The sequence below is a fragment of the Eretmochelys imbricata genome, chromosome 16 (genome assembly GCF_965152235.1).
Source record: "Eretmochelys imbricata isolate rEreImb1 chromosome 16, rEreImb1.hap1, whole genome shotgun sequence".
In the NCBI taxonomy this organism is placed as follows: Eukaryota; Metazoa; Chordata; order Testudines; family Cheloniidae; genus Eretmochelys; species Eretmochelys imbricata.
The window spans coordinates 17170945-17197838 of record NC_135587.1 but is presented as its reverse complement, the minus strand read 5'-3'; the positions used below and the strand labels follow the sequence as shown (position 1 = coordinate 17197838).

Here is a 26894-nt window from a genome sequence, read left to right as displayed (position 1 = left end):
ACTTTGAGCACTCTGTGGGGCCTGGGAGTGTTTGAGTCGGGAGACCCCCGTGGATGTAAAACAATGACGTAAATTGTTGCTAAGTCAGGATGCCAGCTGCTCTGAGCGATATTTCAGGTCGATTGATGTATGTCTGGGTTTGCCTGCAACAGCCAGGGATCATTATGTATTCCTCAGTGGATTTAAAAAAACAGAAATTAAACAGCAGCTGGTGGCACAGGATAAGCTTTGAAAAACACCTAATTGGAGAACAGTTTTGCCAATCAATCGTACACTTAAGAATTTTTCCTTCTTTTCAGAATATTCCCCTCTCCCCACATAGGACCACATCCAGTTGTCATGTGTCTTTATTTTAAAGAGGAGTTCCTCTTATTCCAGTGCCAACTTCTAGTCTGAAGTTCTGACCTGTTGGTAACATCCTAATTGTTTCCATAGCAACCAGTTGTGGTACCATAAAATACTGCAGCAAAAGCAAATGGATTATTTTAAAAAATATGCAGTTTTTATGCAACTAACTGTATTAATAAAATATTTTCCCACAGGCACCAAGTCTTAAATGTTTATAGGTGTCTTTAAGATACCATGAGCCTTAACTTAGAAGGAATAACACGAAAACATTCAGCCCATTCTGTTAATGACACATATGGAACCCAGCCACATCTAGCCTGTTAGACATAACTAGGCTGAGTAATGAATAGATTGTTCTATGCCCTGTCTCATGTGTAGAAATGTACTGGTGAATGGAACCACCAGAAACACTGAACACCTGATTTCCAACTTTTCTGGCCTCTATAAAATCCTTAAAGGGCATAATTTTATGTTACATTGACCTTTGTCTACATTCAACCAGACTGATCTCTGACTTCATTGGTGTCACTCCCGGGGTAGACTTGCTTATTGCATTGAACCAGTCTTGGGTTATGAGGTTCTCATATGGTGTCTTTTATTGGTTGAGGGCTGGAGAAGTTGGGTTTTCCTTTTCATTTGCTGTTTTACTTGAGTGCTTGGTATGGATGAAGGAATAAAACAGGTGGTGCCTCCCATGTTATGAATATAAATAGCTGAATATTCTGCCTGTATTGTAAAGCTGTATATTATAGTTATAGCTTGAGTGGTCTTACTCCCCCACAAAAAGTTCCTGTGTTACTAGAAGGGAGAGAGATGTAATTTGACCTGTCAAATTCAGCTTCTCAAAGTTTACATTTAGTTTAAACACCCCTCTCCTATGGGAACAACGGATAGTTATTTTTAGTTTCTAAAAGATCTTAACTCTGTTTTCTGAAGTTATGAGTGACTGACTGTAAACCTTTCTTGGAAAGTTGAATCTGCTATCTAATCGATTGACTGGATTTCTTTTGCTCACACCACTTTATCTAGTAGGTTTTTTTCTTTCATTCCTTCCTTCCTTCCACTGGTGCATAAGAACGACCATACTTGGTCAGACCAAAGGTCCATCTAGCCCAGTATCCTGTCTTCCGACAGTGGCCAATGCCAGGTGCCCCAGAAGGAATGAACAGAACAGGTAATCATTAAGTGACCCATTCCCTGTCTCTCATTCCCAGCTTCTGGCCAACAGAGGCTAGGGATACCATCCCTACCCATCCTGGCTAATAGCTATGTATGGACTTATCCTCCATGAATTTATCTAGTCCTTTTTTTGAACTCTGTTATAGTCTTGGCCTTCACAACATCCTCTGGCAAAGAGTTCCACAAGTTGACTGTGCGTTGTGTGAAGAAATGCTTCCTTTTGTTTGTTTTAAACCTGCTGCCTGTTAATTTAATTTGGTGACCCATAGTTCTTGTGTTACAAGGAGGAGTAAATAACACTTCCTTATTTACTTTCTCCACACCAGTCATGACTTTATAGACCTCAATCATATTCTCCCTTAGTCATCTCTTTTCCAAGCTAAAGAATTCAAATTTTATTAATCTCTCCTCATCCTGAAGCCATTCCATACCCCTAATCGTTTTTCTTGCCCTTTTCTGAACCTTTTCCAATTCTCATATATCTTTTTTGAGATGAGGCGACCACATCTGAATGCAGTATTCAAGATGTGGGCATACCATGGATTTATATAGAGGCAATATGATATTTTCTGTCTTATTATCTATCCCTTTCTTAATGATGCCCAACATTCTGTTCACTTTTTTGACTGCCGCTGCACATTGAGTGGATGTTTTTAGAGAACTATCCACAACGACTCCAAGATCTTTCTTTAGTAAGAACTAATTTAGACCCCATCATTTTATATGTATAGTTGGGATTACGTTTTCCAACATGCATTACCTTGCATTTATTGATTGAGTTAATTGGTATATGAAAATGAGGATGGAAAGTTGAAAGATGTTTTTATGGACCATTCAAAGGCACACTGGACACTTTAAAATCCTAAAAACTTAGGCCCAAATTTTCAAATTTAATTAGTTAAGACTAGGCACCTAAATAAGTGAGTTGATTGTCAGAGGTGCTGATCACCCACTGAAATTAATGGGAGCTGAGTGGACTCAGCAACTTTGATAATTAGTCCATTTTTATTTAAACTGCTTGATCTGGTTTTGGATGCCTGTAATAAGTACCTACATTTGAAAAATCAGAAGAGCCTTACGTTTTAAAAAATTCCTGCAGTGTTCTGATGCTAAATTTTACTTTTCACCAAATATGCTGCTTCATATTTTGCAACTTTATGAACTTGGACAAGGAGCATAGACTGGTCAGTTTCTCACTTTTCTCCCCTACTTTGTTGAGTCAGTTTCATTTTCTCCTGCACTAGCAAGCAGGCTGTAATGTTTAGGTTGCACACACTATAGAGTGTGTGTCTGTATGTTGTGGGGGGACCCAATTTCTACTGAGGTGTTTAAGATACATTTGATTGAAATATTTCTCTTGGTCTCAGGTTTTGTAAAAGCTTATTTCTACAAAGAGTGTATTTTTGGCCTGATAGTGACCCTAGAATGTTTTGTGGCGTGGCACATTTGTGTTCAGACTTAAGTACTGACAGGAGACAGCTACTAAAGATCCAGTTACTCTACTAGAATAGATGGTAACCAGTGACCACTGAGCATCAGCTAACAGGGTGCCTGTAAAATTGTGACACATTACTTCATTAGCTGGAGTTTTTGCTCTGGTGAAGGTGGGAACAGAAGAAACTAAAATCTGCTTTCCTGGTGGTAATTAGTAATGCTTAATTCTCTTTAAAGGGAGGCGGTAAACCCAGGTGCTTTCCCCGGAGTTGCGGTTAGTGCTTTCTGAATGTAGAAGCAGTGCTAATGCAGCTATGTGGTATTTAGCTGCTGAATGCTAGATTTGACTCAGCAGGCTACTCTGTTTGTAGTCTCCATGCTCATGAGAAGGTGCAGCACTACGCACATGGGAGATGTCGCTGTTATTCATTACGACCAATGCAGTCAATTCCCAGATAAGCCAAAAGGGCAAGGGAAGGTTCAAGGGAAAGTGTTTACTTGTGCAGATAATGTACTTGAAGGCAAGTTCACTGTTTGCTGTCAGAGTTGTCTGGCTCACTGAAAGAGCAATTCATATCTTTCCTATTAAAATCTGTTTGCTCAAAATACAATCCAAGTTGCTCAGTGCCAGGAAGACAGCTTACAAATTCTGTTCTATTTAGCAGCACAGCTAAACCAGAGGTGGGCAAACTATGGCCCGTGGGCCGAATCCGGCCCCTCAGGGCTTTGGATCTGGTCCGTAGGATTGCCCCCCGTGATGCTGCAGGCCCCTCGCCGCTCTCAGAAGCGGCAGCACCACGTCCTTGGGGGTGGGGGAGGGAGGGGCAGAGGGCTCCGTTTGTTGTCCTTGCCTCCAGGCACTGCCCCCCACAGCTCCCATTTGCCGGGAACAGGGAACTGCAGCCAATGAGAACTTCGGGGGAGGTACCTGAAGGTGTGACAAGGGCAGCACACGGAGCCCTGTGGCCCCCGCCCATCCCCCAGGGACGTGGTGCCAGCCGCTTCCCAGAGCAGCGCGGCATGGGGCCAGAGCAGGCAGGCAGGGAGCCTGCCCTGGCCCCGGTGCACGCTGCTGCCACCCCAGAGCAGGTTTAGGTAAGTGGCGCCAGGCCGGAGCCCAAACCCCTCCAGCACCCCAACTCCTTGCCCTGAGCCCCCTACTGCACCCAATGCACCCCAACCCCCTTCCCTGAGCCACCTGCCGCAGCCCGCACCCGTCCTGCACCCCAACCCCCTGCCCTGAGTCCCCTCCTGCACCTGTGCCCTGAGTCCCCTCCTGCACCCCAACCCCTTTCCCTGAGCCCCCTCATACACCCCGCACCCCTCTTCTGCCCAAATCCCTTGCTCTGAGCCCGTTCCTGCACACTGCACCCCCTCCCACACCCCGCACTCCCTTCTGCATCCCAACCCCCTGCCCCGGCCCTAGATACAATTTGCCCACCCCTGAGCTAAACAGTTAAAAAAACTCATCAGAAAATCTCTGTGACCGCATCATAGATCTTTGAGCCTTCCATTTTTCAGACACTCACAAACCTGAAAAAAAGTTGATTTCCACAATGAAGAATGTGTCCTCCCATGAGGAAACTACTTTACTCAGTCCTCTAATTAAACTGCTTTAGGGTGCACTTGTCTGGAAGCAATCTATCCTTTGTGTTCTAATGGTCCACCCTGACATGTAGGCCGCTGTTTGAACTGAAACCCTTTGGAGATATGAAGATCCAGGTTTTTGGGCAAACTAGTCATACAAAACCATTCAAAGGCCATGTGTCCTAGGGGATAGACAAATGGACTGAACTCAAGAGACCTTGGTTCTGTTCCCAGCATTGCCATGGGTCTGCTGGGTGACCTTGGGCAAGTCACTTCCCGTGCCTCAGTTTTCCCATCTGTAAAATGCGGGGTAATGATATTGCCATTCTTTGTAAAGCACTTTAAGATCTATTGATAAAAAAGCGCTGTATAAGAAGAAGGCATCATTATTACTCTGTTTCTGATGTAGTAGAGTAAAAGCAACCCCATTGTCTTTTCCGCTGCATTTTAGAATAGCTGTGTCTGGGGCGAAACAGAGAATGGTGGTGGTGATTACACTTGGAAATGTAGTTAGAATTCACATCACTCTATAAATTTATCTGTGCTACTTTGTATTTCACAGTCTGTTCTTCTAGAGAATTTTGTAGCACAACCTGCCTGTTCCCAAAAAATCTACTCCAGCCTAATAATGCATCTGCGTGTGCTTCTTTCCAGATTCTCAGCGCTCCCATCTCTCCTCTTTCACCATGAAGTTGATGGACAAGTTTCATTCACCAAAAATAAAGCGAACGCCATCAAAGAAAGGAAAACAGGCTGACCTGACAGTGAAAACGCCAGAGAAGCCAGTGAACAAAGTAAGCAGCTGAATGGTACTGTCTTGGTAACAGTCATGCCAGTTCCCTGCCTGTTGAATAGTCTGTACTGTAACTATACTGAAATCTGCTGCTCTGGCATTGTTGCTCTTAGTGCATGGGGCTGTGTTTCCTTCAAAGAATTTTACAGTTTCCTGAGGTACTCTTCAGAGTTCCTTTCCAGAGGAACCATATAGATGGTCCTTTGTATGTAGTGTAGTTGACTAAAGACACACGTAACTTTCCTTTTGAGATCTTGATGAATGTTTCTTCCATGAGCATTGAAATGACTTGTTGTGGAATGCAGCTTATGGCCTGACATTCCCTCCCCACACATGCACACCCTATAGTTACACTTACAACTCCCAAATCACTGCCTGACTTCAGGGTGTGTTCCATTAAAATGCAAGCAGATCCTTGAAGCCTGTCCAAAGATGTCCTCAATCTCTGGTGACCTCAACAGAGTGAGTCAAACAGATGTATTCAAACAGCTGCTGACTTTCAGCCCACCCTTCCTCAAACCTAAGCTAGCTATTTCAAGCCTTTTAAGAACCGAGGCTGCCTTTCTTTCAGGAGGTAATAGCCAGCTGGCTACCAAAGTATTGCCTCCACTTCCATTCTGACCTGGTTGAGCAGAAGAAGAATTTAGCTCTAGTATTGCTGAGATTTCCAGGTTTCAGGTGTAGAATTCAGTCCCAGGTTATTAAGAAAAACTAGGATTACTTGTGGTAACTTCCAAGCCCCACAGTTGCTGTTGAGAGACCAATTCAGTGTAGCATACCACCTTTACAAACTTGGTTGGTTTATTCCTAGTGAGGCACAGCAGGATTTATACAATGGGGTTGAGTGGTGTCTAAAAATGAGATAAGGTAATTGTATCCTAGTACTCTTCATCACCATGTAGAAGACTTGGGTTTTCATTCTCTGGGCTGGATTTTGCAGTGGAGGCAGGGTGTCTGCATCTTGGGAAGATGTGCTAGAGCATTCACACCAGATTGCTCAGGAGAGAGGGTGACTGTCTTAAAAGGGAGTTACGTCCACTATTGAGGGGAGGAGTTGTAAAGCAGGGGAAATTATGAGGGTCTTCAGGGTTCTAACTCATCCTCAGAGTGAGAGAAGGAAAGAATGGGCCTGTAACAGCCCTCTTGTTGAGAAAAGGGTACAACCTCTTACTTGAGAGAGAGAGAGATGGAGGCAACTTGTTTACAATCCTCCTCGAGAGCTGCCTTGCTAAGATGAAAAATTATTAGTACTTATGTGGTGCCCTGCAGCCCAGAAAGTGCAAATTTTCACGCAGATCCCAGATTGTATAGATACCAAAGAAATCTTTGTGACACCACAGAAATATCCAAACCAGTCCTAATAGTTTTCTTTAAAAAAGCAACCATCTGCCAAGTTTCAGCTTTGAATGAATGTAATGGCCATGGCAAAATGAAGGTTTCTTATGGAGACTCATCTGGGCCCCTCACTGTGGTGATGCTACCAGGTTCTACTCATATTGGAGCTCTGACATTGAATTCTATTACTTTAGGTGTCCATTAGAGCAGAAACCATTTTATAAATGGGGGGAATTTTTTTTTCCAAAAATCTGTCATTTTTTTCTCAGCTGAGCCTTTCCATTGGTGGACAGGACAGAGGGGGAATAGGAGATAAGACAGAACACTGATGAGCAGAATAAGTTGTACTGAAAGTAAATCTGATATCTAGAGAGCAGAATATGACTAATAAGAGAATATGGTCTATTCCACAATGTTTTTGTTTTTTTAATGGTCGAGGAATCCTCCTTAGAGATTATATTATTTATTCCAAAGAGATATTAGGAAAGTTAATGTATAGTGACTAGTTCAAAGGGTTATTATGTAGAGCATTTTTGAGCTCTGTGTACAATCCAATGGGTTATTTACTGGGGAGAATTTGCGCTATTTTATTTGTATTGATTGATTCATTGACATGCATGGTAAAACAGTGTCATAGCCTTTCCTTTTAATTGATATCTGACCACAAACAGATTAAAATATATTGGAAATAGAAAAAAATATATATTTGCATATGAATGAAAGGCAAATTTCTTCTGCATTATTTCCACCAAAGAGCTTAGAGAACAATATTGGGGAATGACTGACCAGGAATCTGCTGAACATCTAAAAATATTTGTTACAAATCTAGGTGCTGGAATTATGGGGAAAATAAAACTCACTTGCAGTAATTGCTCAATAGGAAAGACAGCTGAGTTGCTGTTCATGCTGGGTAAATTGGCTATTGTTGGTCTGCATTTAAACTGTAAAACTTGTGAAATGTTGATCTCAGGCTCAGTCCTAATCCATTTTAATGACTGTCTCCAGCTAATTGATTAGTTTGATGGTAGCCAACTGATTAGCTTTGTGGGGGGAGGAAAGGGTGCCACTGGGTCATTATTACAGAGTCTAGATAGAATATAAGGAGAAGCTGACAAGACACATGATGTCAAAAGACAGACTGAGTAGATTTCATATCTATTCGTGGGCATATACTGTCTCTTTAAATCCTGGGGCTAAGTCTCCTACACACAGTAGGTAATCTAGCTAGAGTAGAAGCAACAGTACCAAAGGATTAAGTGTAAATTAAAGAATATAGCAAAAACCTATCCAAGTATTAAAAGGATGGTTTATTCCAGATCTAAGAGTCAAATGTATGCTGTCACTTTAGCCTATTCAGCTCTATATAGGTTCTTACACTGCGCTCATCACCAAAGTATCTGAGTGCCTAACCCTTTCTAGGGCAGCTGTATCTCATACATAATGCATTTGTAATGATTATTTAAGGGAAACCTTCCAAAATCATGCAGAGATATATCTGCATGTGTCAGTCAAGTGCGGGGGTGAAGGGACTTATTGGTTTGGCTGAGTAGTAAATCCATCCAATTTAATGCCCCAAATGGAAATTGCTGGAGCAAGTGGAACTGCTGTTTTAGTAACTCCAGCCGTAGTAGATCTGTTCTCTTGCCAGTATAAATTCATTTATGGGGCAGGTCCACCACAAGTGGAATTTGAAATAAGAGCTTAGTTCAAGTCCCCTGCAGCAATAAGGATGGGGCTTATCCACCAAATATCCCTACAGCCAAGATGAGTGAAGCCTAAGTTATAGCTCATAATGCCTTAGAGCATTTAGACATTTTAGGAGCATTAATCAATATCCATCCCACCAGCTCTCCCTTTACACATCATTGCCCATTATTCCTTGTCTCTAGATTTATAATTAACCCCAGGGGAGACAGAGTTTCCACCATTTGTTTTGGGCTTATGCTGGTCTGTTCAGCCTTCTGAGTGTCATGTTGATGGATTTGGCTTCATATTCTTCACATGAAGTTGATCTCTTGTTCGAGCCTGCTGCATACCAATATGACACCTGGTGTTTGTTTCTGTAGTAAGTTTGTTTTACATGATGGGTTTATCAGCCCCATGCACAACCGTCGGTCCACGGTTCCTTATTCATTATTCCGCGCTGCCCAAATGTGGACACTTCCCCATCTGCCAACTGGGAGGGATGTGCTTGGTAGCTCTGGAAACTGGTGGACACCCTATGCAACTGGCGGTGCAAGAGGATGAAGAAGGAGGCAGAGTGGCTAAAGAGAGAGAGGACTGGACTGGGCTTAAGAGTACATAAATTCTATTCCAAGTTTTGCCATTGGCCTGCTGGCAGACATTGGGCAAGTCATTTTACCTCTGTGCCTCAGGTTCCCCATCTGTAAAATGGGGATAATGGTACTGACCTCCTTTGCAAAGCCCTTTAAGATCAACTGATTAAAAGTGCTATATAAGAGGTATTAAATAATAATAAACTTGCCTAGTGATGCTAATACATACGTGGAAATTTAAGCTTGCCTTCTGCAAGGTCAGGTCAGTTGGAACAGCAGCTGAAATAAAGCTAAGGGACCAAGTTCATGTTACTAGCCAGTGCTGCTTACGAATGTCTCATCAGAAGAAGTTTGGTCTGCTGGCCCCGTTTTTCAGGAAAGCTGCAGTTTAACAGCTGAAGGGACATGGGGAGGACACAATACCCATAGGTCATTAATTCTTGAAGCTGAATTTGCTGAAGGGATAATGGATGAAACCTGACGCTGTTAAGCTCTCTGCTCCTTTACTAGCAATGTTCAGTAGTTAATTTAGATCTCCCCCTCAGGAATTTACTGCCAGCATTAATAGACCCTTAGGCATGCTCTAGCAAACTTTAAAAAATATCCTTTACCAGAACTCCATTAAACTGGCATATGCCACTTCTGAATTTCCTTTTCCAAAATTGCTGAGTGCCAGAATGTTGGAGGCATTCTGTAAGCTTTTTCCAGTTGACCCCTTCATTCCTGCCCAATTCATTCACTGATGCCAAAATCTCACATTTGTGGTGTGACAGTTCATCCCCATGGGAAAATGAATGATTTCCTTCATTCCAGCAGCTTTGCTGAGTGAATAGGGCTTTTTATTTATGAATGGAAGGGTTGAGACTAGAGCCCTTACTCACATGAGTAGCCCTATTAAAGTTAGTAGGATTACTTGGGATAGGACTGGACACACATTTATCATTGTAAATATCCATGATGGAAGTGAAAATATAGGAGTTTGGTTTTTATCATATTTGTTTTGGGGGTTTGCCTAATTGTGGCGTTAATTTTCTCGCTTTTTTCGTTGGATGACCACTTGCACTAAAATGACTCAAAGTAACATTTTTCAAAAGCACCTAAGCCCCATTTTCAAAAGCAACTGAATCATTCTGGCCCCCAACTTCCAATGAAACCGAATGGGTTGTAGGCTCCTAAATCACTTAGGTTTGAAAAATTTATCCTGAATGTGTTTACAGCTCTGTTTCATTTTCATGTCACTGCATTGCATCTTTTTCTATTATTAAACCCCCACAAAAGGGAAGATCAGCAGTGTTCAAAGTGCAGAGTTGTTACCTAACCATTGGCCACTTGAAAATAATTTTTGATTTATGATTTAAAAATAGAGCACACACTGTGTTTCCGTTCCCTTACTTAATTAAGTAGATAGAGTTGTGATCAGATTGGAAAAATTCCTACTGTACTGAAACCAGCTGTTGCCATCCCCTTTCTTGAATCATTCTTCCCATCTGCTCTTAGCACGTGTGCATGTCTCACCTGGAAAGTACAGGCTCTCTTTGTCGCTGCTGACTCCAAAGCAGTGTGATAATTCATCAATAAGGTGGGAGTTGTGCTTAAAAATGACTGAGCTAAATTTCAGTTTGTACCCAAAATCTTTCTCAGAACTTGCCCATTAAAATAAAAAGTCAAAGTCTTTGCTACGAATAAATGAGATACTGATTATTTTCCTAGGAGAGTTGGGATTAAACTTGGAAAAGTTTGTGGAGAAGGAAAGCCCATGTGTGCCTCTAACACAGAAGGTACATCTTGTGCATTGTTAGTTTTACTGTATACCAGGTGAATTAAAATAACTTTCTTTAAAAGAACGCGCGCACACACAAAAAGACATTCTGTAATCTCTTCTTCCCTTCTGTCCCCAACCTTTTTCCTTTAGAATTTAACTTGGCTTGAGGAGAAGGAAAAGGAGGTTGTAAGTGCATTGCGCTATTTTAAAACCATTGTGGACAAAATGGCAATTGACAAGAAAGTACTGGAGATGCTGCCAGGTTCAGCAAGTAAAGTGCTGGAGGCTGTCTTACCCCTGGTCCAAATAGACCCACGGATTCAGCAAAGGTGAGTTTCCCTTGGGGGGATTGTGATGGGGGAACTCCAGGCAATTTGTATCGTTTTGAAAAATCATGACGCACAAGTGGTATGAAATGCTGCTCTTGCTAATTATTAGTAAAAAATAGTGGCTGATTTACAAGGCACTTTTCAAACATAAGTCTAAAGGCAAGTTCCCTGCTGCAAAGAGACTACAACATACAGTAGGTAAGACAAACCAGATATTGGACGGCAGATTAGGAAAGAGAGAGCAAAAAGAGTTGGTTTGTGAGAAGAAGGAATAATTGATTCCTAGAAGTGAGTTTGAAATGGGAGAGGACAGGGATGTGGGGCATGGTTTCAAACATTAGAGACTTTTAGTGGAAGAAAGTTCATTGCTTGGTAGCAGGCAGCTGACATTCACAGAGATTCTGCATCGGATGCTGTGTTCTCACTGCGGCTAGTGTCATTAGCAAGCCAAAAGCAATGAGGGCAGGCAGCATTTGGCTGCAAGTGAGCACATCCACAGGGTATTTCCTTTATGCGTGAAATTCTTCCACCTCTGCATTAGAGCAGCCTTTGACAAGTATTGTAAATTGCCCGTTTGGACTTTGCTGAGTCAAAATTCAGAGCTGGTGTAAGCAGATGCAACTCCATTGACTTCAGAAGAATACGTGGTCTGAATTCATTCCAGGGTGTGCACTCCTCTTTAGTAGATTATCTCTGACTCAGTTCGGCATTAAGTCTTACACAGTTGTACAGTGAGTTTGAGGCCAGAAGAAACCTAGTGACTTGCCAAGGCCACCAGCTCAGCTTGGATTATAAGAACTGTGGACTCTTCAAGCCACAGGCCAGAGCTATATCTGATAGATTACATAATTTTCCAGACTTCTGGAGCAGCTGCTTAAAAAACAAACTGCAACAAAACCCACCATTAAATAATGTTGTATAAACAAAACAGCACAAAAATATATTGGAAAGTGCAGATGTGTGAGTCCTGAAATCCTGAGAGATTTCATGCTGTTCTTGTGTATTTGCCCACTGAATATCTCCAGATGCCGCTACGTTTTTCATATAGAATGCCTCTTTGGTTTTATTTTCAAGAGCATTTTTGAACTATTGCTGGTACCACTTGTGAAGCCTCAGTTACAGATGAGTCTCAGAGGCTGGCAGGAAAAAGAGGTGATGTGATCTTCAGAGATGAAGAAGTAACAGTATCCCGTACAGCGCTACACTCTAAAGCCAGCCATAGTAAGGGTGTTACTACCTACTCTGCTGAGAGCCTTCAGAGTCTAGGGTTTAACTGGGTTTAGCGAGGGAACATCTTGGGAAGAATTAACTTAATTGGAGTTATAGCAAAACTGAATTTGGCACTTGGTTATTAACTTCCGCTAGTTTAGGGGAGGTATCACTCCTGGATGAGAGAACATGGGCTAAACCTGTCCTTATTTGTATAAATCAGGCACAGTAAGGCCTTGTGAAAGGAAAAGGACAGCTGGTAGGAGTGGAGCCAGCCTGTTGACAAACTGTATGTTCCATTCTATGCAGCCGATGAAGTGAGCTGTAGCCCACAAAAGCTTATGCTCAAATAAATGTGTTAGTCTCTAAGGTGCCACAAGTACTCCTTTTCTTTTTGCGGATAACAGACTAACACGGCTGCTACTCTGAAACCTGTAGACAAAGGTGTTCCTACTGTACCTGGCCATTACGACGGGTCGGGAGAAAATGGTAAAGATCAGAGTGGCAGCTGAGGTAAAGGAATACCATTTTAGGTTTAGTTGGTAGAGCTACAGAGAGCAGTAGCTGTTGAAATTAGAATATTGGTCAGGTTTTTTGGGACCCAGAGTTCCTTTGGCTGCTATCAAGTTTCCCACAGCCATTAAATTCCTGACAAGCACCTGCTTTCACTTAATCAAATAAAAAGTCCCCTAACTTGTGTCAAGAGATCATGTAAAATGTCAGTGAGTATCTTTAGGATAGAAAATGTCATCTTTATGTAGTCAATCACTTTCTGATTCATGTCTCCATAGGGCATGTGTTGAATCAGTTTACCTTACTGGGGAGATTGAAATGCAGAATATGTCTTGGAACACAAATATCCTCTGAGCTGCCCTCTCAACCCCAGGCAGTTAGATGAGGAGATCTGGGAGCCGGATGTCAGAATCTAGCCTTTCAGCAGGGAGCTTCTATGATCAGTATGGGCTATCATCATGTGGTCTTTTTCACTGAGTAATGACCTCCTCCTGTAGACAGTGTGTTAGGGCAGGAATCCTTTATGCATGTTCTAGCGAGTTTAGCCCCATTCAGTATGTGAAGATTTGGCAGTCTCATTAAGCCGCGTCCTTTCATGCTGTACCTACGTATCTTACTCCTTTCAAGTAGTGGCAGGGCACAAAGGGAGATTTTGATGTTCAATCCCCCTCAAGAAAAATGCGCGAGGATGGGTTGTTGAGCAAGAAAGCCATCCAATTGTTGAATTCCTTTTTGGCTTACAGGAAAGTATTTGCATCAAGGAAAAAAAAAATTCTATCTAGTACAAAGTGGGCTTTTCAATTACTGCCTTCTTAGAAGGAAGTGGATTGAAGATTAATGGTAAAGAAATCAAAGCCTTGGAAAGAGTCCGGGGAGGGTAGGTCTACTTCTACTTCCCAGCTAACTTCTCTTGAAACGAGACAGAATACTGACAAGCACCATAGTTCTGAAAAATGTACTCTCCATTCTTTGCAGTCCTCCCTTTGAAGTTTTAGAATAGTTCATTACCCACCTAGGGCTTGATTCTACAAACCTCATTCACCCAAGGAATTTCATTGAAGTTTATGGGCTTGAGTCTCCTCTCAGTAACACCAATCATTACAACACTGGAGATACACCAGCAGAATCAGGCAATTGGGAATACTTATGTGAGTCAGGATTGCAGGATCACATCCCTCTGTTGTCCTGATGTATCTTGAAAACATCTTTCCTGTTTGTGATGAAGCTTCAAATTAACATGTTTGTTAAAAATGAATATTAGGTCTTTATTGGAACATCATCAAGTGTCCGCACACCTTGTTTATTAGCGAAATGGACATTTTCAGAGATGGTAGAGCAAAGCCTTATAAGTAGTTCTGTTACAATTTTATTTAGTTCTTCCTTTTCCCAATAATCTTTTTTTTCTTCACAAAAATGTCTTTAGTGCTATTCTACCTTTAAAAAAGCCAAAACTGAAATTCATTCACTCAGAGCATTTCAGAGTTGGACACAGCGTTGGAAGAAAACTTTTCATAAGGATGGCAAGTTTAGTTCAACACTTCCAAGGATTAAGAACAATGAGAAACTTATTCTCAAAACTATGAAAACATGCTTTAATACCATTGTTTCAATACCTACTTGAGAACTAGTAGTGTGACTGCAAAAGACGTGAAATCCATGCGTCATCTTGGTCCTAGGTAAACACAAATTCCAGAAGAGGGAGTTAACAGAAGAAAAATTCAAATAGGGCACAGTGGAATTTTTACCTTTTGCTAACGCACATTTGTTTAAAAATAAATTCTGGGATTGGCAGTAATTTTTCTATTAAGATAATTGTGCCATATTTTCATTTTATTATCTCTTGAACTCATTTTTTTCCCTCCAGTTCTGCCATCTCTTCCTGCTATAGCCGGGTGTACCAGAGTCTGGGAAATCTGATTCGTTGGTCTGATCAGGTGATGCTGGAGGGGGTGAACTCAGAAGACAAGGAGATGGTGACCACAGTGAAGGGTGTCATAAAAGCTGTTCTGGATGGAGTCAAGGTATGATATGCTAGATACTGCATGCTATAGAGAGTATAAGGTATTCATCTTTTCTAAAAGATTTATTTGGAGGATAAAGACAACAGTTTTTAGGAACATGTAAAACATAAAAATCCTGTTCTTGACATGAATAAATTCTTATTTCTGAAATCTACTACGGCGTAAATGAGATTGCCTTATCTGATGTATTCCTTAAGGATCAGCACAAATGGTTAGCGCAACAATGCGTGCTGATGGACTGCCAGAAGCAATGAACCTTTATTGTATTAAATTTTTAGTGAGCCTTCCCCATTCTGAATGCAGCTTACAGGTTGGATTTCACATATTTTCTGTCTAGACAAAGGGTAATGGAAATGTTTCCCATTAATGCTCAGAGAGAATCAAAGATGCCAACCTCCACCTTTAACATTAATGGCAAGGTATGAATCAGTAGTATGATGCTGCAATTCCTTGTCGTTGGGGGCTGGTGATGGGAGCTAGGCTACAGTCAATTGTTTTGGAGGTTTGGTTTGCATAAGCAGTGGAAAGTTCTGTATCCTATGTATGGCCTTCTTGGGACACCCCTTCTCTCATTTCTGCCTGGAAAAGTGACTAGCATGCCTCCCAATAGACTTTTGTCATTCATGTTTCTCCTTACTGTGTCCCAGGCCTTTCACCAGCTTGCTGATGTTGTGCAACCCAATCACTCTAGCAGTCTCTCTGCTGGGTCCTACCACCCTTGAATTAGCCGTTTGAACACCCTGGAGCTTTTCTTAATTGAATACTTTATGTTCAAGGTCTCTTGTCAAAGGCCCCTGGGCACTAGCAAAGAGGTTGTCATATGTGTTGGAACTTTATTTTGAAAGACAGGGACGTCTTAAGTGTAGAAAGAGGGAATTAAGCCTCTTATGCCAAACTGAATCAGACCGCTAAAGGTCTGTTTAAAGGATCAAGGACTGAGGTACAGTTGGGGTAGGTTCTTATTCCAGCTGATCCATTTAACTCATTCTTATTTCCTTAGAAAATCATATAGTAATAATTAATTCATATCTAGCTCTTATATAGCACTTTTCATCAGTAGATCTCATAGCACTTTACAAAAGAGATCAGTATCATCATCTCCATTTTACAGATGGAGAAACTGAGGCACAGAGTGGCAGTAACATGCCCATGTCACCCAGCAGGCCAGTGGTAGAGCCAGGAATAGAACACTGGTCTCCTGAGTCCCCATCTGATGCTCTGTCTATTGGGTCACGCTGCCATCTTTTTATTGTACTCAAACTTGACTTAGTTTCTGTTGCTTGGAACTTTGTGTGAAAGTGAATCGCATCTCTTGGGCTTTGGTCATCGCCAGAAGTGTTGGTATGCTGCTCTGAGTATCCATCTTTCGTGTCATGCACTTTAGTTAGTAAAAGTAATCCTATTAGTTCTGAAGGCTTTTAAAGTTATTTATTTGAAACAAAATGTTCCCATCATCCAGAGAAGTCACATTTACAGCATTGTTCTGTATGGTATGCCCCTTAAACTTAGGCACCAAATATCACCTAAAATGGGTGTTTAATTCTCAGAGTGGGATGGGAGGGGAAAAGGTTGGGTGTAGAACTGTAGGGACAGAGTCTCAGCTGGTGTAAATTGTCAGAGCTCCCTGGACTTCAATGGCACTGTGGCCATTTTCACCTCCCGAGGATCTGCCCCATAGCATCCAAACAGCCCAACAAATAGGGGAGGCAGCGGAACACTGCTGTGACCTTGTTCAGCTCTATATAGTCCTGTGCAGACTTTTATGTACACGTGTGTGTGTGTGTTTGTGTGTGGCGAGACTCATCCTGTGCAGACCTGTGTCACTGCATAGGTATAGATAAGAGTTGCATGTGCAGACTCACCGCATTGAAATACCAATTCGGTTTTAATTTAAACCATTACCTTAAATATCTGGTGTCTGTACTCTTGGCTAGAAAGAAGACAGAATTTCAGTGTAAGTGCGTGTAAGAGACATGAAAGCATCTATTACTGTGTGGGAAGTGGGGAGTTATTTTAGAAGAGCCAAGCTGACCATGGTATCTGGAAGCAGGAAGTGAGAAATTGGACACTTCTCTACTGCATGGAGCAATTTCTGTAACATTAGTAAAATCTCCATTGAATCCCAGTTCTCCATTTTAGTGCTTACTTCCCTCTTCATTCTCAGTGTTGTGCTTGGGGCTGCCTGCCTCTTTGTATTGTTATTTGCTGTGTTCATCTCAGATTTGGTTATTTATAGCAAGCAAAATTCCCTTTTATGATTACACTGTTTAAAAAAAAAAAATCCATCTCATTTTGGAATTTCCAGTTAGCTGAAGTAGCAGGAAGTGCAGAGATAGCAGTACTTACACATGATTAAAACTGACAGGAGCCTTTTTACAGTTCTGATAAGGAGTAGCTTGTTGCACATCTGACCCAGTTGCTTAACCCTCTGTGTGATGGACTAAAGACCTGTGAGTGACTCTCAGGCCTCTCACTCCTGGGTTAAGGGATGCAGATGCAGGGGAGGGAGAAAGTAAGGGTATGGAAAACCTGGTGGTGTTTGGTAATGTTTTCAAAATTTGAAGCACCATTGACTGGTTTCAAAGGGACGGCTTTTAGTGCATGGCTGGAGTTTTGTGGTAAGGATGTGGGAGCTGGTGGGATCCTCAGGCTTAGAGCTGGGTGAATAACTGATTTTTCACTTTGGTCACAATTCAAAAAAATTGAGGAAACATTTCAGTTTGGGTTGAACTGAATCTGAAATTTTTCAGAATTTTTGGTGACTTGAAAAAGTTTGTCCAAAGTGGGGATTTGATCACAGGTCTCCTACATCTCAGGTGGGTGCCCTTATCGCTTGGCTAAAGGTTATGAGGCATAACAGTAGCAGCAGTGCCATCAGCATGTCATTGTCCTCCTTCTCTTCTGGCCATTTTGTGAAGGTCTGAAAGTATTTGTGTCAAATTTGTGACTAGTTTTGGGTCAACGAAAAGTGCGTTTTTCTTTGAATAATCCATCTGGAAAATTTCCCTCAGCGCTATTCAGGTATGCATTCCTTTGGGACTTGGAGGGACTGGGAAATAACAGAGCAAGGGAATTATGGGCTACTCCAAAGTGTTGTCACTCTTATGCCATGCCAGTGCGTGTGATGAGATGTATTTAATTTCCGCAGTAATGGTCTGAAATATTCTTAGCAGTTCTTTAAAGCCTCAATTTAGATTGTTTTCCCCTGATACGATCTCTAAATTCCCATATGCAAAAGAGGCTTGTCTCTTGTTATAAAGCAGTGAAAGGGGAAAATTGGCTAAGCACGTTAACTTTCAGCCTCCAGAGATTGTCAGCATTATGGCAACGATTGCAGTGACACAAACCTCATCATCATTCAGCTCGAGTTGGTTACGTTTATTAAACACAGTGGAGGACGAGGAAAGAGGAAATTCACCAGCAGACTTACCTTTGCTGTTCCAAGAGCCTCTCAGGCACATTTCAGCTTTTGGTTTAACTGCCATTTATTTCATTTAGTTTTCTTTTATGCATTATGTGGTCATTGATCTTGCTCATGAATGCCTGATAAAGGGCCTGATCCAAAGCACTTTGAAGTCTCTTGGAGTCTTTCCAGTGACTTCGTCAGCCATTGGATCTAGTCCAGAATGCACAAAGGCAGCAATCCAGTGAGTCACCGCTCAGTCTTGATTGTAACTTGGTACGTGAAATACCAGCTGCAACACAACCCCTTTGCAGCTCTATGCTAGTAGGGGTAATGGATGTGATGATGTCACTGCATGGATCCCAAAAATCCTAGAACTTCAGAACTGAAAATCCTTTTGGGATCCCAGTTTCCAAAATCCCATTGATGCTTTTCCTTGTGCTTCTGTACAAATGGTAAAGGGAACTGCAAACCTAAAATTAAAATGGAGTTCATTCTGTATTTCTCTAATAATCCCCAGTACCCTGGTTGTAGGCAGGCACTCAGCACAGAAATAAGTTTTAACTAATATGTTTTTAATTCTTTTCCTCCTTTGTAAGATTCCCTCTTGTACTTTAGATTTGTAGTACTTGTCTGGGATGTCCCAGAATGACACTTTCTTAAGAGAATTGCTAGCAGGATTTCAGAGCCTGAGGGGAATTAGATTTTTAGAAGGTTAGTTAAAACTTATGCTGTGTGCCTCTTTAGCAGAGGAGACATTCATCAGAGAAATCTGAGATTAACTCAGTGTTCACAACTTCGCAGTTCCACTTTAACTGAGGATGTTTGGGTATTACAGTTTTCATGCAGTGTTTCCAGTGTACATCAGCGCAGTGTAATTTATAGATACAGTCATAAGCCCTGAAGCTCTGTTGCTACCCAGTTCAAATTAACACTTAGACAGACATAGCCAGCCCTGGGTGAGGGCAGGGGCCTGTTAGAGAAGGGGTTAATAACTATGGCCAGAGTTAACTTAATCCTGGACTTCCTTTCCTCCTTGTCAGACATGAGCCTTGCACTTTCCACTGAACTCTACTCACTGCAGGGGTTCTTATTCCATCTGTCCTAGATAGGAGCAGCTTTGTAGCGCCAGCCATGTCAGACACGCATGCTCTATCTGCTCCTGCATCCTGTTTTGTTCAGCATATGTGGTCTCTCCAGGGCTGACATCTCTAAAGCTGGGTGTTTTGCTCTGCTCTTGATAGGTGTCCAGCCTTACACAAAGTATATTGATTTTGAGCACAAACCAGTTGTGTAAACATAACTCCCAGTACCAAAACAGTCTGCAATGGGCGCATCGTCTTGTTGACGCATGTTCATTGCATGTATAGTGCATTGCTCTTTATTCCTCTCGTTGAGCTCGTGTTATCCCTTGGAAATCTAGGTTTTGTAGAGTCACTTGAATTGACTCTTTTCCTCAGTAGGAGGATGGTGATGACATTGTAATCATGTTTATGAAGCACTGACAGTTGTTTGCTAACTCATCAGACTGGGATGTGCAGATGTTAGCTGAATTTCAGGTTGCTTTAAAAAAGTTAGTCCTTTGCAACTTCCTTTGAATAACGAACGTGCAGGGGAGCCACTGTGATCTGACAGCACTGGTAGTTATCCAGTCTGATTGGACCAAGGCGCATGTTTATAGCTTTGAGCAACAGATCTGTTTGTCTGCCTCTAACCGCCATAAAATGGGCTCTCCACGATAATGGCATTGTTGGAGCATGAGTTATTGTTCTGATTGCTAGCAGTCTTGTAGTTCAGGATTATCATGCCCTTATCTCTTTATCCACAGTCTTATCTGTTATAGCCAGATAGACAGTACAGAAGTTCTCTATATGATCATGAAACTTTCATAACTACAGTATGAAGGGAGGCAGGGCTTTTAACAAATTTAACTGTAAATTTAACTCGGAAAACTGAAGGGAATCTTATGGAAAACTAAATCATACTTTTTGATATTTACATTACATTTGATATCTATACATTATTTATAAAACTTAAAACAACTTAATTCTTTTATTGGCTGACCAAAGTGAGCTCCTACACTCAACTTTATTCATATTATGTTATTTGACAGCTTATTTGCATTTCAGGTAAAATTGATAATGTGGCTTAGTGAACACCTGTATTTGGAGGCTGGATTAGTCACTAGTGTAAGCGAGGTTGCCTTAGCGTCTTATCTCAACAGAGTTATTGGCTCATCTCCTTTGAGGTGCTATTAGTCAGTCTCCGAAGTATGATTCAGAGAGCTTAGCTTATTTCTCACTAAATGGAGTTCTTTGAAGTTTCCTTCACTATATGTGAACAGACTGCTCCTTCTGGGGTTAAGCTTTTTTTTTAGTAGATTCATAGATCCCAAGGCCAGAAGGAACCATTATGATCATCTAGTCTGAACTTCTGTATAACACAGGCCAGAGAACTTCCCCAAAATAATTGCTAGCACATGTTGTTTAGAAAAACATCCAATCTTGATTTTAAAATGCTCTATGATGGAGGATCGAGGGGATTGGCATAGTGCATGGCTGCTGGCTTCTTCAATGCCTCAGTGCCACTTGAGCTTCACTGTTCTAAAGGCTCTGACGCCCGTACACAGGTGGGCACAGGAAGGCCCAATTCGAGTGTGTCTACAGGAAATGTTGTCTGCAACCTCCAGTTACTAGTGAACCCGTTTAACATGTCTGTGTTTTTGGAGACAGTAGAGTGGCTCATTTTCCTCTGGCATGGGACAAAATGGGCATCTGGTCTTTTTGGCTCAACTTTCTTATTTTGCATGTGTTTTCATTTGCAACTGGAAATTTAAATCCATGCAGAAATCCATGGTAAGAAGATGTGTGCCACTGTCTTGCTCCTGCATGTCTTTGTCTCCAGTGTTGATGTGGTGAATGATGTTGCTAGTAAAGCCCATTTCAAGTGAAAAGATGAGACATAGTAAAAGTTGTAAGCAGGGAAGATGGCACATCCAAGCCAGGAATCCCACTAGCAACTCTGGTTGTGAAAGGTCGCAGTGATTAGGAGAAAGCTGTCTGTTTAGAAACTAGGTCCTAAGGGTCCTCGCTGGGTACTGTTGCTGACTGGTGAGATCCATCATGAATTCCTACATTTTGCAAATTAACAAGGTAAGTAAACACAAAAACAGGTTTATGCATTACCGAATGTATTCTTTTCTTTGGAGCACTGCCATTTCTTTTAGCTAGTTATAATGTTTCATAGTATGCTAGCATTGGAATATGGAAAAGATTTGGTGCTACAAAACCTGACACCTTGCTACAGGTTGCTTCCCAAGAGGAGCAGAAAGATTACTATTACCGTGCTACATTTTAGCAAAGGTCCATGGTAGTTATCTTTTGCTGTTTTTTGCCTTTATATAGGAGCTGGTCAGACTCACAGTAGAGAAGCAGGAACATCCATCTCCCACAAGCCCAGTTAAACCCAGTTTACCAACATGTAAATCTGACAGGTGGGTCACCAACAAATGTTTGATTGGGGTGTTTATATATAAACAGACACGCACGTATCTTGATGTCTGCGTGTGGGTTTATTTCTTGCCCCTGGTAGCGAAATACTTTAGGGCCAGGATCTGGCACACTTCCTTACTTAGGGAAGCACCATACTCCTCAGGGAGTCCTACTGATTACTTGAGGAGTAAGGTGCTACTCAATGTGAGGAAGGATGCTGAAATCTGGCAACAAGAAATCACTTAACTTCTGCAGTTGCATTTTACTTTGTGGATACATATGGGGTTTTGCTTGGAGATAGTATTTTTTCTATTTCACTGTTATACTTTAAAGTACATATTTGAAAGAAATATGTATAAATCACATGCAGATAGCATTCTACAAATTGTGCTTTATGCTTTGCAGCCCCTCAGAGCTTCCCCTGACAGACAGAGAGATGGAGATTCTCAACAAGACAACTAGTATGACTCAGTCTGCTGAGATACTGACTGACTCCATGGATGAAGAGGTTGCCCCTCCCAAACCCCCTCTACCTTGCATTCGCGTGGCAGAAAACAGGTAACCCCAACATGCAGTCTGCCTCTCTTGTATACTGGTCACCCCCGTCACTGGTAACTCTAGTATACAATCTTATTACATTACTCCCTCCCAATGTAACTTATACATGAGAGAAATCCTTCTGTTGGTTATAGATGTCCCCTTGTTGTAAATACAACCCTCGCCATTGTAAACCCTTTCTCTGCTATGTTGCATTTCCTGCCCTCCAGGGTGAATTCTCTGAATAACACTGAGTCCCTGGAAAAATGTGTCTCCTTGCAGGACAGGAAGAATTTTAAAAATCCAGAACTGTAGCAGTCCTTACTCAGCACAGGAAGTGAATAGTGACTCTGCTTCATTTCTTTGGGCTTGGGTTTTTTAAAGGTTTGTTTGGGTATAAATTGACATTTAAAGAAACTTTGCAAGACCAATGCTGTATTGTGTTTGAGACAGGCCTTACTGCCCCTCTAGGCTGGCTTTAGCAGGCTCCTGTGGAAGATTGGACTTCTCCAGCACAGTGCATGATGGGGCAAGATTTGGATCTAGGGAAGGACTAGATGTCAGGAGTCCTATCACAGGAAGCAAACCATAAATGAAGTAATTTATGTCCCTCTTTGCTTGTTTGTCTGGGCCATTCAACACATTTTTAAAGTTAATGGAGTTTTAAAATCCACATGCAAATCACCTTTAGGTCTGAAGGGTGTGTTTGTTGACAGGTCCTTGTGCTGGGAAGCCATAGTTCTATCTTTATTATCATTATTAGTATTTATAGTGCCCCCATCTCCATGGTATCTCGGTGTCCTTCATATGGCTTACATTTTCCAAATGGAAATCTGGCGGCTGCTGTGGATAAAGAAAGCTTAATAGGTCTTCATCTAAGAAGCTGTCAAGGTTCCTTCCCCACTCTGAACTCTAGAGTACAGATGTGGGGACCTGCATGAAAGACCCCCTAAGCTTATTCTTACTAGCTTAGGTTAAAAGATTCCCCAGGGTACAAACTTTGCCTTGTCCGTGAACAGTATGCCGCCACCACCAAGCATTTTAAACAAAGAACAGGGAAAGAGACTACTTGGAGACGTCTTCCCCAAAATATCCCCCCAAGCCATACACCCCCTTTCCTGGGTAATGCTTGATAATAATCCTCACCAATTGGTACAGGTGAACACAGACCCAAACCCTTGGATCTTAAGAACAATGAAAAATCAATCAGGTTCTTAAAAGAAGAATTTTAGTTAAAGAAAAGGTAAAAGAATCACCTCTGTAAAATCAGGTTCTTAGAAGAAGAATTTTAGTTAAAGAAAAGGTAAAAGAATCACCTCTGTAAAATCAGGTTGGTAAATACCTTACAGGGTAATCAGATTCAAAGCATAGAGAATCCCTCTAGGCAAAACCTTAAGTTACAAAAAGACACAAAAACAGGAATATGCATTCCCTCCAGCACATCTTATTTTACCAGCCATTAAACAAAAGAAAATCTAATGCATTTTCTAGCTAGATTACTTACTAACTTAACAGGAGTTGGAAGGGTTGCATTTCTGATCTGTTCCCGGCAAAAGCATCACACAGACAGACAGAACCCTTTGTGTCCATCCCCCTCCCTCCAGCTTTGAAAGTATCTTGTCCCCTCATTGGTCATTTTGGGTCAGGTGCCAGCGAGGTTATCTTAGGTTCTTAACCTTTTCAGGTGAAAGAGTTTTGCCTCTGGCCAGGATGGATTTTATAGCACTGTATACAGAAAGGTGGTTACCCTTCCCTTTATATTTATGACAGAAGTGAATCCAGAATTGCCTATTGGAAGAACAGGAGTCTGAGAATCAGGATTCCTGGGATCTATTTCCATCTCTGCCACTGGCTTGTTTCCTGTTTTGAGCAAGTCCCTTTGCTTGTCTGTGCCTTTCTTTCCCCATGTGTAATTTTAGGCTAACACTTCCTTTTGAAAGCACTTTGAGATCCTTCGATGAAAGTGTGCGCTATGTAAGTGCAAAGCATTCTTATTTAAAAGTACATGAATGCCTTGGAGGATGACTTTTTCCTGTGCTGTTTTAGTTATATCCGTAAGGGGCTTGATCAATTCCCATTGAAACCAAAGGGAGTCTTGCTGTTCATTTCAGTGGACATTTTAGCAGCCCATAACCTGCATGAAGGTGTTATAGAAGTATTCTGAAAATATCATGGGTGTGACCATTACAGAAGTATTGGAGATGATTGGAACTCAGCACACGCTAGTCCGAGTGCTAATGAAAAGAAAGATGTGATTTGCAGATGTGTTTTAGGGGGTTCAGTAGGCAATGCATGTTTATGGGCACTGGAAGGGAACGCAGATGGCAGGAGATCACGAGGCAGAAAGAGAAGATCTTGGGGAAAGATGTGTAATCCTGGTTGGACCAAAAGGACTGGGGGGACTATTCATCCACAGAGATTAGCAGAGGATCATACAGTATGGGCTACCTTGGTTGCAAACTTCCAGTAATGGAGACACCACATAAGAAGAATCTGCATGCAGTTAGTTGTGCATTGTTCAGAAACTGGTGAAAGGGATTCAAACTGTGTGGAAAAAATCATGTTTAACTGTGGTGTTCTTACTCTTTCTAAAAAGTAACCACAAGAAAGTTTCTGCGTTCTATTCTGAGAAGCAGGAAAAACTGCTAGGCTTCAACATGAGCATATGGTATGTGCATGTTACAGGCTTTACTCCTATAGCACCGATGCTAGTTGGTAGTATGAAAATGTATCTCATGTGGTTATTTAGAAACATGCAGGGTCTTTTGCTGTTGAGATCTGTGGTTGGCAGTGACCATCACATTTCTGTGTAGTTTCTGAATTTGAATGTTCTGTATGAAAGGTCCTGGCATATTCCAGGAAGAGAATGAGTGCGTGCTCATTGGCACCAGAGAGCTTGAGCTCATCTGTGGTATTAGAAGCAACATGTGACCGTACAGAGAGATCTGTCCCATGTATTGTGATGAAACCACCTTAGTGTAATAAGAGGTAGGCATTTCCCAGCTATATCCTGCCAAAATATAGACCCTTCCAGTACAGACCATGAAAGAGTGTGAATGACCATCTCCTCTATTGAGAGATGGTGCATAAATTGGTCAAGAATCCCTAACGTGGTGAGGCAGATAGAATCCTGGCTCCTGGAGCCTCAAAGCAATGTTTTGATAATCAAGTATTTGAAGTAGCTGAATCTTTTTGTCTTGCAGCCCTCCTCCAGCATTGCCCCCTAAAAAACGGCAGTCGGCGCCTTCTCCTACCAGAGTGGCAGTAGTGGCACCTATGAGTCGAGCCACCAGTGGATCTAGTTTACCTATTGGAATCAACAGACAGGTAATGGCATAACCCTTTAAAAACATTGGAATCATGTTCTGCAATGAAATAAGCTGAAAGAAGCACTGCTGTCTTCATTCCTGCAGCACCCAGCCCATCTCCTCTCTTGCCAAATAACCCTTGTTTTAAAGAACTGTACTGGAATGGACACATTTTCCTTTGAGAGGAGATTCAGCTACCTAAAACTTCATCCAATAATGTGCATAGGTTTACTTTTTTTAAGGCTTCTGTTTCATTTAAACAATAAATTGCTACAAACTCTGTTGCTCTGAGTGTGATGGACTTCAGTGATCCGAAAGAACAAGCGTGCTTATCTATAACAGAACATAGTATACAGCATGATTGGCTGAATTTACCAAGACCCAAGTTTCTGTGTGTGGCATGATTCATATAGTACATGGGGGAGCTCAAAATTTCATATGCAGGCACTTGTGTCTTAAAATAGCTGTTAACTTAAAGAGACTGGCTTGAGCAGCTGTTTTTCTGTCCACTAATGGGCTTGTAATGGGTAACGAAGCTGAGTAGTAAAGGCATTAAGGAAATTATGGCATTACGGGGGTTGTTTGCCTTCCCTCAACCATTATTTGTCATTGGTACAGTGCTATAAATATACGTGCTGATTTATAGAACTAAGGACTTGTCCTCATTGCAGAGTTAACTTGATTTATAACTCGAGTCCTATCCACGCATCAGAACACTTAACTCAAGTGTGATGGTGCTTTTAAGTCAAGTTGGCTGGTATATTGGGGGTACAGGCTGCAGCTCAGGTTAGCTCAACTTGTCAACCGCCAGCACAAACGCTCTGTGCTGCTAATCCAATCAGGCTGTGCCGCTCGAGTGTTATTTCTCAGTGGGGCTGCTCTCACTTGAGCTAGACTAGCTCAAGAGGGCTAACTTGAGTTAACTGTGGTGAAGATATAACCATAGAGACACACAGCTGACAGTGTAAAAAAAGCTATAATTTAACACTAGCTCTACCCCCTCTCCACTCCTCCCCCGCCCAATACACACACGTACATGCCTTAGCTAACCAGGTACTCAGCAACCCACACCTGTTTAATGGGGACTTTCCCAGTCCGGTTGCCATCAAAATGCTCCAGTACCAAGTAGTCAACAGGTTTGTGTTTTAGTGAAGAGCTCAGCCTTCTCTTTGACAGCATGTGACAGGCGTTCCTGTATCTCAGTACGTGCTGTCTGAAACACCAGCTGGACGTTTGAGTCAGTTGCTTCCTTTCTTTTCCACCTTTCCACAAATAAGTATAGCTTGGGAGCCTGGGCAGGCCCATTCTTAGTGGGGTGTACTGTGTAACATGGGCAATCCCCACTCCCCTTTCTGTACACCGCCAGTGG

At 41.8% G+C, this 26894-nt stretch overlaps 1 protein-coding gene across 1 annotated transcript in view; it reads left to right on the top strand.

Moving 5' to 3' along the window:
- The window catches only part of RAPGEF1 (Rap guanine nucleotide exchange factor 1), a 120182-nt gene that overhangs the window by 41668 nt on the left and 51620 nt on the right, over positions 1–26894 (top strand). Inside the window, exons 2-7 of the mRNA XM_077835801.1 lie at positions 5203–5342; positions 10865–11043; positions 14630–14786; positions 21594–21682; positions 22086–22238; positions 25421–25544. Coding sequence (XP_077691927.1) covers positions 5203–5342; positions 10865–11043; positions 14630–14786; positions 21594–21682; positions 22086–22238; positions 25421–25544 — 842 coding nt within the window. The remainder of the gene's footprint in view (positions 1–5202; positions 5343–10864; positions 11044–14629; positions 14787–21593; positions 21683–22085; positions 22239–25420; positions 25545–26894) is intronic.